Source organism: Uloborus diversus, chromosome 5 (assembly GCF_026930045.1).
Source record: "Uloborus diversus isolate 005 chromosome 5, Udiv.v.3.1, whole genome shotgun sequence".
Lineage (NCBI taxonomy): Eukaryota > Metazoa > Arthropoda > Arachnida > Araneae > Uloboridae > Uloborus > Uloborus diversus.
This window is the reverse complement of record NC_072735.1, coordinates 91,922,041-91,936,117: the sequence shown is the minus strand read 5'-3', so window position 1 is coordinate 91,936,117 and position 14,077 is coordinate 91,922,041. Positions and strand designations below refer to the sequence as shown.

Sequence of the window (14,077 nt, the reverse complement as noted above, 5' to 3'; positions counted from 1 at the left end):
TGTCTTTATTGCCTCTTCTTCACTTACTGCTAAGAAAACACAGCTAACTTCTTTTCTTTGATTAGAAACTCTTAAGTACTCTTTTTGAATTCATTTCGCAAAAATTAAGCTCATTACCTTTATCTCTTCAAAAACAGCTCTGTGCACTTACGCTTTAACTGTGGACTCGTTCACGGAATCCTTATGGAATCGTTTATTATTTTTAAAACCGTAACACTGTTGAAGTAAACATATAGAGCAAACAAGCATGACAAAAAATGTACTGAATATATGCATTTATAATGTACTACTCCCATTTTTCGAAATTATGAGAAAGTCTCCTTTGGTTAATTAAAAATTACAAGACCTTATTTTTTACCATAAAAGTTTCTTTTATGAATTACTAACGAGCTATGAAATAAATTCTCATATTACTCTGCACAAAAATGCATATCATATGCAGTCGGATCCCAATGCTTCAATTCGGATCAATATGCTTCAAAGCATTTCTTAACTATATACGAGTATTACCGTATCTTTTATAAAGAACTGACTTTTTACTGTATTTTAGAAAAAGTTTATATTTAACATAAGTTACTGCTATGAAGCACAAAATCAATGATCAATGAGATACATGAACTAAATCAGTAGGGTTCTTACATTAAGTACATTACTGCATTACAATAGCACTGAAGAGTAAACATCGTAAACTTAGTTATGTTTTTTAAAACGGTGAAGATAATGATTTATGCAGGGTAAGAACACCCCTATTTCTGGCTTGTTCAAGTCACAATGAAAGAGCAGCTTCCATTTTCATGATGTTTGTATTTTGCCCTGACACAACTCTACGAGTTCAGTATTGAAACTATATTCTGAACTTTGACGGGGGATTTTTTTCTTGAATTGTAGCTGTACGTATCGAAGATCTCACTACTATTATAAATGTGAAAGTTTGTCTGTATGGATGGATGTTTGTTACTCTTTCACGCAAAAACTACTGAATGGATTTTGATCAAACTTTACAATAATGTAGCTTATGCATCAGAATAACACATAGGGTAGTTTCCATCCCGTTATGGGGGCAAAACCCCTCATAGGGGGCGATAAAATACAATTTTCGTATAAATTCTCTAATATGGGGACGAAAAAATACTTGCACATTTTAACATTATATGTCCATTGAAAGCTCTGATTTTTCTGCCTGTTCGAAATCTCTAAGTAGAATAAAAAACAAGTTATGAGCTTTTTAGTTCCATGTTCGAAGGCTTTCCTCAACTCAATACAGTATTTAGTGTATCATCTCAACTCCCTGTCGATAACAAAAATTGTTGTATTGTTGACTATTTTTGCTTTTCGTCTGACTGGTCAAGGCTTTTCTCAAGTGAAATCTTAAAGTAAGATTTTTGCACAAGATAGGCAAATAATACATGGATTTGGCTGATTATTTTCCAGTTTAAAGCAACTTTGAGGCAATTAATGTTTTTTTAAAAATTGATTTGTGTTGACTGGGTATTTGATCAACAAGCAGGAATCTCGCCAAACTTTTTTTGCGGAATCATTTCAATAGCTAAGGCATTAGGCAATTTTTCAATTGTCGCTGTTTTTGAAGCTAAAGACTAAGCAATAGTTTCTTGGTTTTCACCAAGTAACCAAAATATCGCCATTTCTTTAATATTTTTTTCTTTAAATCAGTTGTTAACATGTAAAATAATCCACCAACTAAATTAAGCAAATCCATAAACAGCACAAATTTGCGCACAATTTCAAACAATTGCCAAATTTTACTACTTATTTTAAAAACATTTGGGGTAGCATCATTTTATGGTCACCAGCAGTATCTCAGTATTTAGCGACACTATCTCTTCGATGAAAATGAGTAACACACAGTTTTACAAAGTAGGGAAGGGGAGCCTTATCCAAAGTATCTCAAAACGATTACTGCACATTTGGTAATATTTTTAATCGCAGTAAGGGATTACGGGCGGCTACATTTTTTAAAAGTTTGTCGCCAATAGCAATATAGAGAAATAGAGAAGATTTTAGAATATGTTCAAAAAAAAAAAAAAAAAAAGGACATAAATCTTTTAAACATGTGAAGTTTAAATTCATATTTTTGAAATTCCTCAAATTTGTACATAATTAAATGTCGTTTTTTCGTTTCTAAAAGAGTACTATTTTGTTCTTCATACTTAGTGCCCTTTTACTTTTATGGGTAAGGAAGAAGCTTTATTTTTAATCACGTCAAAGCGGTGTGTTTTGAGTTATTTCAGTTAGAGAGAGAAAAAAAAAACGAATAAAATTAGCGATTGTTTCTCATACAGATCCAGGCAACGCCGGATATTTTTTTCTGTGTACAATAATGTTTTAACAAAGTAAAGAAAGTTATTAAATAGAGTCTGCCCCCTACCCTCAGTTACCGTCGAAAAAGGATTTATTTTTCGCTAGGAACGGCCAAATACATTCAAAGCATTTTCTTTATAGCATCTTCTTTTCGGAATTAAAAATTATATCCTATGAATATATAGATTGAGCAAACATTTTACGCAATTTTATAAACTTGGCAAGTCTCTGGCGAATGTATGGTACATTGATTTAATTGCAAAAATAAAAAATGAAATTATACAAAATGACATTTTAAAAACTTACTCGATAGGCAGAGTTATTATAACGGGGTCGGGATGAGTATTCAAAAATCCTTTCGCTATAGCCATTGCAAAAGTTGCATTAAAATGTAAAAATTTCGCCAAATTAATTTTGGTAAAAAGATCATTAAATACTATGTATAAGGTATTGAAGTTAAAATTAATCCGACACATTAGTGAAACAACACGCTCAAATAACATTAAAACTACTATTAAAATGTAAATTAATTCGCGAAATAAATTTTTTATCTCCAGTCTCACCAGGTGACTACGTTAGCGCATTGGCGAATTATTTTTAATTTTTATGAAACTTTTAATTTCCTTTTTTCTTTTTTGTATGTGTTTTTAAGGATTAAGGATGCTAATTAGGATTTTGCGGAGATTCTAATGGCGACAATGGAGAACGTTGTTCTTTCTTTTTTTTTCTCTTTTTTTTCATAATTCGTTTTTTATGCTATCGGACCTGTACTGATGGAGATTTTTGGAATCAATCACGACAGAGAGCTTTACAGGGAGATGTTATTTGAAAACGTTGATGTCACCATTCTAGTAGAGACTTTAGGGAATGTTTCTCTTTCCGAAATGAGAAGTTTTTGTACTATTATCCTCATTTAAAAGGGAACTTAAAAAAAAAAAAAAAAAAAAAACTGTTGTGCTTACTCTGATTTTAATGGTATTTTTATTGTGAACTTTTTGGTATTTTAATCATGACCGTTTAAGTTATTTAGAAGCAGTTGATTTCCTTCTGATGGGGGTTTTAAAGGTTTGATGATCTCATTTTAAAGGGACATTATTATAATCAGGATGTGTAGTGACTGTTGACCCCATTTTTGGACGATTGCTCCGAAAGAAGCTATACAATAATTTAGATAGCCGGTGTAGCGCTGGACATCATTTGAAGGGGATCGGGATTATAAGGGAAATGTTTGACTTTATTTAAGAATTGTTGACCTCACTCGAATTGGAATTTTTGAGAATTACCCAAACTAACTTCTTTACAACGTTTTCCTGATTTATGTTGTGTGATTTTTTGGGTGTCTTCCCAGTTTCACCGACATTTCATTCACCCCCTCCCCCCTAATATTTAGTTTTAATCATACCTTTTGATACATTAAAATCGGGAGGCCATTTGAAATGTCGGCAAAACTGGGGACAAACCTTTTTTTGGTAACTATTTCATCTCTGTTTCTGTTGACTGTTAACTTCAATCGATTGAAAAATCTACATCAACGTGAGCGAAGCCGCGGGTAAAAGCTAGTTAATTCATAATTGTCGAGCTACCTTCAAAACACTTTTTAATTATTCAAAAATATGGATAATCTTTACCTTTTCTTGCACTGTCAAACTTTCTATTTTTATTTACACTTTCGCTAACTTTAGATGAAAGAGCTCGTTTGGCAGCTATTCTATTTTATGAACGTTCATATGTAGAATGAATAATAAAAAAAAACCGTTAAGAATCGAAGCGGATATTTGCATAAACTAAAGCAAAGCGTTGTTTAGACCAATACAGTGTGTGAACTTCCGTTTTCAGTGGTGCTAAAGGAATGGAAGTCCATTCACGAACCCAATATTTAGTGTCAATGAAGCCCATTCTAACGCTCCGCCGCTCCTTTCCAAAAAATTTCGTGTTGCAGGCGAGCAGTTTGCGTCAACAATAAAAAATTAATTTCTAATGAAAAAATCGCGTTATAGCCATTCCGCGTAACTCGGATCGCGTTGTAGCGGGATCCGACTGTATATACATCAGGATGATTTTACATTCACGTGTAGGACACTTTTGATTAAATTTTTCCTTTCATTTTTATGAGTGTAATTTAAAAAAAAAATTTCTTGTGTTTTTTTTTATATTCACAATTCAAAGATAGTTAGTTCCCTCTCCACTGAATTCTTATCAACATGTCATTGAAAAAAATATGTTTGTAAAAACATAAGACCAAATATCTCAAAAGGTCAACAATTCCCCCACCTAAGTAAAAGGATATCTCTCTAACTCGGGACTATCTTTACTAATAATAAAGCTGAAAGTCTGTATGGATCTCTGTTTGTCTGGATGTCTGTGACGCGCCTAGACCTTTCGGCCGATTTTCATGAAATTTGGCACGAAGTTAGTCTGTAGCATGGGGGTGTGCACCTCGAAGCGATTTTTCGAAAATTCGATTTTGTTCTTTTTCTATTCCAATTTTAAGAACATTTTCCCAAGCAAACTTATCATGAGATGGACGAGTAAATTACCAAGGTATCATAACGTGTAACTGTAATATGGACAAGCCAACTGGCGAGAAATTCACCATACATTATTTGTAAATATACAGGCGAACCAAAAGACCTTTTAATTTTCTACTACGGGCAAAACCGTGCGGGTACCACTAGTTAAGGAATAAAAGTTAAAAATTTTCTGACCTAATAAAAGTAATTTACTTTCTTGGTTTTTTAAGAAAAGAAAATTTTTTCGGATATCTTTTTTAATAGAAATTTTTAGAATGAAATTTACCTGTCACGTGCAGGACACATTTCTGAACACTAATTTTAGACTTCCTAATTCTAGCAAAATGTTCTCCGAATCTATTGTTGAAAATGTTTGTATATACTTTGTATTCCAGTTAATTATTTTTTAGTGTTACTTTCAAAGAGAAACAAATCGAGAGCCAGAGAAAATCAGAAATTTTCTCCTGCACGTGACAGCTCTATATTTTATTTAAAACGTAATATAGTAGACCCTTAGTTATTCGGTCCCCGTTCATCCGGATCTACAGTTTATCCGGATGAAATTTACAGTTAAAAAAAATTACATTCACTTAAATAATATTTCTTGATTATGATAGCAAGAACAGCACTATAAATGAGCCAAATAGTCGTTCTTTATTTTGATTAAATGTAGGGCTCCTGCATAGGTAGTACAATAATGTATTGCAATCTAATAAACAACATGGGGTATTTAAAGTGTCAGTTCGGCACCACTGCAGCTGAACTATATATAAATGAAGAAGTTGTTTGTGAGAAATGAAACTGTAATGTCGTTACAAAAAATCGGTTTTTGCTATAAAATATAAGATTGCTTGCTTAAGAATGCGTTAAACTTTCTGCCCGGATTATTCGGATCGCCTTTCCTCCCAGTTAGTACCGATAAACGAGGTTGTACTTTACTTAAAAATATGCTAAATAACATTTCTTGCATATGAAATTAAATGCTTAAATTAGTGATTTGTTAGGAAAAACAATTCTGTTTAGTACACGCATGGAAATGAAATTGGCCCATTGGGGCCTTATATGCAATAATTTACAGGATATGCAATAATTTACAATAATATGCAATAATATGGCCCCTAATATGCAATAATATGACCCCTAATATGCAATAATTTACAATAATATGCAATAATATGGCCCCTAATATGCAATAATTTACAATAATATGCAATAATATGGCCCCTAATATGCAATAATTTACAGAAAAAACTACTTAAACAATAGCAGAATTGCTCACGCAAACCCTCTGAAACTTGAAATGGCCCCAGCCGTTTCATAATGTTATTTCCATCATGCAGGTTCTTCAATTATGCTTTGCAAGCTGAAACTTTTTACATGGCTTTTTTTTTTAATCATTTTGGTCGCAAACTTTTTTTTTTTTTTTTTTAACTTTTTTCATCGACATCTTGATAAGAATTTGGTGAGAAGGCAACCATCATTATTTCCATAGGGATTATCAAAAAACGGCAAGGAAACAAACTGAAAACCAATTAAACTTGGGGCAAATCTAACCTGGCAGCATTGTGAAGGTTACGTAGATCGTAACCACAGTATTACGAAGTTATCAGGTTAGGTTTGCTCCAACTCTAGAACGACCACATTTTGTTTTAAATTGGGCATTAAGGTTTACTGTTGCTAACAGAAGTATTGTAAAAACGAGAAGTACCGTTTGAAAAGATGAAATAAAGTCACCAATACAGATAAATTTAAGTATCTTATTACGATTATTTAAAGAAATTCCTTTTATTTTTCATACATTTCACACATCTTTTTACATATTGCGATCCACGTTTGTAGTAACAATGAGTTACACTGAGAGTAACGCATTTCTATAAAAGTAAAATCAGTGGCTCTTTGCTTTGATTTCGAATGGGGTGGTTTCCTTCAGTCAAAAGTACTACTTTTAGTCATTGAAATGGATGGAATGAGCAAAAAAAAAAAAAAAAAAAAAGACATGGACCCAGAAAATACTTTCATTTTCCCAACAGTTTTTTTTAAATTAATTTTTTAAAATGTCCGATTTTTCAAACAAATTGTGGTCTTGATGACGTCACAAACGATGAACTTTGCCGCATCTTTCTACTACGTTTCCACGTTATGATAATCAAGCAACGAATTAAAATTGCGTTATACGCTTGCTATCAACCATATCGTTGCCAATGCACATGAGTAAAGATGCGAATTAAATATTTTGTTCTGTGAATGGCAACATTGAAAGGCATTTCATCATTTGTGATGTCACACGACAAAAGTGTTATCAATGAAAGCGCACCGTTATAAGTAATTTTTAAAAAATATTGTACTTAAATAAATTATTTAAAAAATGGTCAGATCCTATGTTTTTAAGCATGCTCTTTCAAAAAAGAATGCTTTTAAAATTTTGGAAACGACTCCATTGGTTTCAAATCACTATTAATGAGGCATGCGGAACCTTTACGTGATCCATTTAGCGGGAAAATTTTAATCACTTCCCCATTAAATTTTACAAAACACACTTTTCATTCATTCGACTAAAATATTTTTTAAAATCTATCTGTCTAGAAAAGTTTTCTTAAGTGAAATTTCCAGAATTTTTATGAGGAACAAACTGTCATTCCTCCGCTATTTGCATGTTCAACCGTTTCCCTGAGTGATGAAAAAAATAATCTGAAGAGTTGTAGAGTTGTCCAAAATTAAGGTATCATAAATATTAAACCATTTACACCTGCTTCAAAACTATCCTGAGTATCTTCAGAATTACTATATGTAAAAACGACTATATGTCTAGAGTTGCCAACTTATTTTGTAAATAAAACCTAGAAAATTGATAGTATTACAACTTTGCCAGCAGATTGCATCATTGGATATTCTACAGTTTCTTTTGATGATAAATATACTAAAAATATGAAGTAGTACACTGCAGTGGAAAGGTAAAATGCAGTAATCGGCAGAAATTAGTTTATGGGATATTTGAAGAAACGCGTTTTGCATTTTATACAGGGTGGTCCGTTTTAACCTGCAAAAACCTCTATTTTCGCAACCGTTAGTCTTAGATGCATACTTCCAAATGCAAAAATGTTCAAAATCAGATACTGAGTTAAGATATTGGAAATTTTAAAGTAAAAATAAAAATGAGTCAAAAAATACAAAATTTAACTTTTTATCCGGGCCCCAAGTCCTCGAACTTATATTTAGGGAAATAATATCCCCTGAAAAACAATTCCAACACAAAATGTTTGACATTAGTACGACCAATATTCACCGAGATATGAAACGCAGCGTTTTGTGACTTACATCACTTTACACTCGCCGTCAATAACATTACTTTATTTTTAACAGAAACCAAATAAGCAAGCTTGCATGATAAAGTACGATAGATGTGAAAAATGCAAAAAACTGAAAAATTTGCTGTTACTGCAGTTTGATTTTTCACGGTAGTACATGATTAACACACGTAGTTCAATAGACGCAAACTAACGCCATAAAAACATAAGTGGAGCAGTTCAAAAGAGATGAATTGTGAATAAAAAGGACCCGTGATGACTGTACTTTGTGTAACAAAGTTTAAGAACTCAAGTTTCTTAACCGCAGAACTTCAGTGTACTTCGGAACACATATTGAGGACCGTTGTCTCAAACGAAGTAAAGGAGCGCCATTAGAAGACTTTCCAGCGGCAGAACTAATGCTAGGGTGAAGCCACTTGTACAGAGTTGATGCGCCTTGAGGTTACGCAGTACACTTTTTCAAAAAAATGTTTGGAAAAAGAAATGTTTTCAGCTTATAATTTCGAACAGTATTTAAAAAATTATAATTTGAGCAGCCCTTATTAAAAAAAAATATTTTTAGAGTTTTAAATTTTTTAAATATATTTATTTTCTAATATTCTTAAAAACTTATGCATTTTATATTTTTGAGTTCTTAAGGTCAAAAGTAAGGGTTTAAATTTGACTCTCTGTTATTATTATTATTATTTGTACATTAACTTCGAAAAAACAGGAAAAAGGAAAATTCTATAAATATTAATGTCGAATTTCTTATAAAAATGAACTATACATTTTTGCCTTAATACACACAAAATTTTGTCTTCCACACATAGAAACGTCTACAAAAAATTCTAAAACTTCATCTTGAACAGAAAAAAAAAAAGCCTTAGAGGTTAGAAAACACTTGGATCGATCATAGCAGAAGACAGAAAACGTCCTTAAAGGTCGTAATTGCAAGAAATCGATACTAAGTCTGGTTGCAAGGTACACTAGTTTTGTGATACCTTAATCTGCAAATTATAATTGGCAATAAAATACCATTTTGACTGAAATTTTTGCTCAAGCAAATATTGATTGCCCGGTTACGACATCCAGAAGCTACAGTTTCGTCCTTGTAATGAACTCATCCGTTTGTTATAATCATAAACGAGCCGGTAGCATATGTCCTATCCATGAAGCTGAGATTACCTTCAAACTGGTAGCTGAAACTAATTAAATCACCACCACCGTATGGTTTATTGGTAATCTCACCAGGAAACCGTACGTTACTGTAGTAACGAAAAACAGATGAGTAGCAATTGGCAGATCACAGCGAAATGTATCTTGACGCACAAATTGTTTGAAGCATCGAGAAGAAGAGGGATGTAAGTGACAAAATTAAAAATGTGAAGATAACCAGTATAAATGATAGGAAAACCTCTCCTCTGCTTTGGGGCAAGAAGTAGAACTAGTAGCCCTAGTAGGTGCTGCTGTACAGCATGATTTAGAAAACATATTCAATGAAAGCCTACCGAGGATCTGAACTTTTAACGCAATTTACTCGAAACTTTAAATAGTCCATTTACATTCCTTTGCTTCTCACTGCCTCATTTGGCCTCATCACCCCGGTATAAACATTTGGGCAATATTAAAAAAAAAAAAAAAAAGAAAAGAAATGCAGAATTTAGCTAGAAGTCGACATTCTGGTCGCAGTTTCCAGAACAGTTCATTTCTCGTTGAATTTGGCGACTTTTCTTAAAATATCGATGGAGTATAAAATCTTATTTTTCGATAATGGGAGGGTAAAAGCAAATGGTTTATGCGTCAAAAAACATGTTTTAATATGCTATTTCAACTACTACCTATTTTTTGTCCATTACTATACTATTTGTTCTCTGTCAGCTTCATAGAGAGGACATCCACCTCCAGTTTGATTATGACTATTCCAGATTAATAAGTCCGTAACAAGAATGAAACTGTAGTCTCTGGATGTCGTACACGGACTGTTGGTATATGCTTGCAGTTTCGCTCTAGCCCCGGTTTGAGGGTGATATCTTAAAGCTTATTATATTTTTTCTCGTTCAAAACAATGTTTTTTCACAATTCCTATCTCTCCATTCTTTCTCAGCAGTCAAGTATTTTGGCTCACAAACCTCAGGAAACTTCCATTATCTCTAAAACTGAATGCGCGAACATCAGTTATATGAGTTTTCTAGCTCACTAACTCAACCTCCTGCTCATTTCGCTCACCAACTTTTGCTTTCTCTGCTCGCCAAGTGAACAACGTCCGTTTGGTGAGCTTGGGATTCTCAACTAACCTTGAAAACAACTTTGCTGTATCCCTTTTGTATCCCTTGTCTCTGCGCTCGGAGGAGACTGAGGGAAATAGCTTCCCCTAGAGAGATTTGAAATCCGACTTATCTTGATTCCGGACAACCAGTCTGGAGGAGATATCTAGATAAATAAACAGAGACGACCGCTATTACTACTTGGCAATTCGCGGTGGACTTGCCGACACCTAGCTAAATTTTGTGCTGCAATTGACGAAAATTCTAGTACAACTTGGGGATAATTCGCTAAATTTGGAGACTGTATTTATGTCATCTCAAAAACTTTTGGGGGACCCAGTTTTTAACGGTATGGATTTTAATTAATATTTAAGGTACTTAAGGACCTAAAAGATACAAAAGGAGACCGGTGAAACAGCTTCCCCCTTCGTATTTTGAAAACAATGATGCATTCAATTTTGGAACCGAAAATTCTTCAGTCATTCACTTATTGTAAATGAAAAAAAGACAAAAAGTATGTCGCTACCTTGGAATTATTACACGGTACAAATTCAATTATGTATCTGTTGCATGTAATCGCTTTCTCTATTGGTTTAAAAGAAAGAACTGTGCTTATATCTTATTGGAAGAGACATTTGCAGCTTTCCACGGAGTTCGCGAAATCTCTTCTTTAATCCACCATCGGACTTGGGAGAAAGCTTATTGCTATTTGTGAAACATCATTGGATGCCAAAAATCTGCCCTCTATTCTATTTAAAGAGCTACAGTCTTGTTTATGAGGTCTTCACTACTTTTCTCTATGTCTTGCTGTATGTGTGTCCCCATGTTTCGCATTAAACGTATTTGTTTATGTTCAGCTGTCTGAATCTCTGCTTTACACGACCTTTCAACATTACCTTAGAAAATAGTATAGAATTTGTTTGACCAAATTTAATAATTAAATTTTGTTAAAACCTGACATTGGTTGTTGCTGTTCTAGGATACAGATTTATAAGCAAAAAAAAAAATGTTAGTTAACTATCTTTTTTGGATAACGGCACCAGTAACAGACAAGGGTCCAGTAACAGACAGTTGTAAGTTTGGATTTAAATAATAGGCCTTTTTAGGAGGGTAAAGCTGATGTTGCTGTGGCCCATGAATACGGTGCAACCATCTAGTGTTATTTGAGCGAATTTTATGAGCCAGTTGGTATTTACAAGGTAGTGGTGGAAGATTATGAACAGCTACTACGAGGACAGCTGAAGTTTCATGTTCATTTGAATTTAATAAGGCTTTAGTCCTAAAAATAAAGAAGTTTTGCACATTTTGAAGAGAAAAAGGGAATTTCCTTCATCACTCATCATTTCATCATCCTATCTGTCACTGGGTATCATCAGAATTGTCGGTGTCTGTTACAAGGGGTTCGGTCCGTTTCTCGAAATTGAGCAAATAAAAATAGAATTAACTAATTCGCAGGCTCCAGAAGCAGCCAAACGTTAGATGAGTTGTAGTTGCATGAGATAAAAATAGTTTTAAAAGTCTAAATCCATTAAAAGGCTCAGAAAATTGAGTTAACCTGAGACCAATGTCTTAAGCATGTCTGTTACCGGTGCCGTTACCCTATGCCAAAAACTTTTTTACAGTTGACTTGAGAGACGTACTGGCCACTTTAAGGATTCTAGGCAGCGCGCGGATGGCAGAACTGGTCGAAAATTCATCATGGAGTGATGCCCTCCACCACCTCAACTACTCCCTCTTCTGTCCTCCTGACGACGCCCTGAAAACACTCTTCAAAGAAAATACCGGAGTAAGTTTTGAAAGCGCGTTCTTTCAAGCATTGGGGTATCAAAGGAATTAAGGGCAAAAGTTTTAATTTGCTACTTTTAAGAGTCTTGGAGATGGTTGAGATTTAAAAAAGAGAAAGAGAGGGGCAACATTTCATCCAAATAAAGGACTAATTTAATTACGTTTCATACGCCCGTCACCTAGCGGCTAGAATGGGTGACCACTTTTAGTGATATTATTTGAAGTTCTACTTAAAATGTTACATATCCAAAAAAGACTCTGAAATAATTTATTACGTTTGCTCCGTGTGTGCTCGTATACTGCTACCTTGCCCAAAAGTTTTTGAAAACGTGTCAACGAATATTCTGTATGAAATGTGTATGGGCGATTTAACTAAAGTGATGGAATCAGAAAGGAAAAATGGTAACTGGTATTATACTGAGCATAAGGAATTTCACAACACGGGTTTTTTTGCATAAAGTTTCAACAAAACTATTTTCAAAAAGTCTTCAAATCCTTGATCGAACAGGTTGAATGTTCTAAAATAAAGGATAACTCTCTTTAACATATTTTCCTTTTTATTCCTTCAAAAGTTGACTTTCAGTTAAGCTTTCGAACATGAATTTGAGTGATACTTTTAATCTGAACTAAGCATTTTGACGTCAGGGGTCTCACTTTAATTTCGGAGCATTTTTAGACATAAGATGATATCTTTAACTCAAACGATGTGTTAAGACAGTTATAGTTAAACGCATTAGGAAAAAAAAGAAACAAATTCTCCAAAAATAAAACAAATTAACAGTTGCTATTACTGAACAGTAGGTATTACTGCTATAAAACACTAAATCTATTAGTATAATCTTTATTGACGTAATATAAGTCTCCTTTACGATATATCTTCTGAAAATGTTTTCATTTTACTCTTCAGTACGAAGTCTCTGGGACGACGGACGGACCACTGCCTAACTTTAACGGCTTGCTAAAACGTCACCTGTTACCTGGGTTCGTCAAGGCTGAGGACATTCCGGACGGACATCTGTTGCAAACGGAAGATCCAGGTATCCGCGTACGGATCAATATTTACCACATCCCAGAAAAGGTAAGGCGAAAAATCGGGGAACTCTTTTCCTCAGTTTTTCAATAATATTTTTGCATAGCGAATCCAATAATGTCTACAAAACTGCTTGAGTTACGGCCACTCACCAATTCTTCTCTTACATATCGAGAACTATACTTAAATGAAATATCCAGACTCAACTTGAACTGGCGTATTCCACCACCTCCTCACGAATAGTACATCAAAACATCCCAAGGTGCTCTGCTAAAAGCCAAACGCGACCGTAGCGCTCAGACTACTCTATCTAGAGTCTAGATTTACAAATGGCCACCTTTAAGTGTCTTATCGTCGAACGTGGTAGAAAAATCAACCCTACTTTTGAAAAATACTGTGACCATCCAGCTTCACAAGAGCACATTCTGCGTTGCATCGGACTTTCCAAGGCAGAATTAGCCTCCGATTCCAGCAATGAAATCAACTTTTTAGCGGTCAACAACCTGCTGGGGCTGATCTGTTATATGTCAGATTTCTTCAAGAGATTAACAAACCACAACTACAATAAACTTCTAGAGGACAAATTTAAGAAATATGGAGTTATAAATTTATCTTTCCGGATAAGTCCTGTGCAAATTTATTTATTTATTTATTTATTTTTTTGCACCTGTAAAACTACCGTGCAATTTATAAAGCAGCATACTGTGGCTCAGGTAAAAAAGATGCGTGACTTCGGGCGCGTGGTATGTTTGGTTTGAATAAGGATAAATTCTTAGATTGGTGCAATGCGAATAATCTTCATCGAGATAATGGAAATCATAATTTGTAAAGAAAAGAACAAAAGAAAAGAAAAAAAACTGCTTTTTTCTCTCCTGTCTTAAC

The 14,077-nt window shown here is 33.9% G+C and overlaps 1 protein-coding gene across 1 annotated transcript in view; it reads left to right on the top strand.

The window, feature by feature from the left end:
• The first annotated feature begins 12,052 nt into the window (after positions 1 to 12,052).
• Positions 12,053 to 14,077, top strand: part of LOC129223015 (transforming growth factor-beta-induced protein ig-h3-like) — a 28,832-nt gene continuing 26,807 nt past the window's right edge. The window contains 2 exon segments of the mRNA XM_054857579.1: positions 12,053 to 12,166; positions 13,073 to 13,243. Coding sequence (XP_054713554.1) covers positions 12,053 to 12,166; positions 13,073 to 13,243 — 285 coding nt within the window.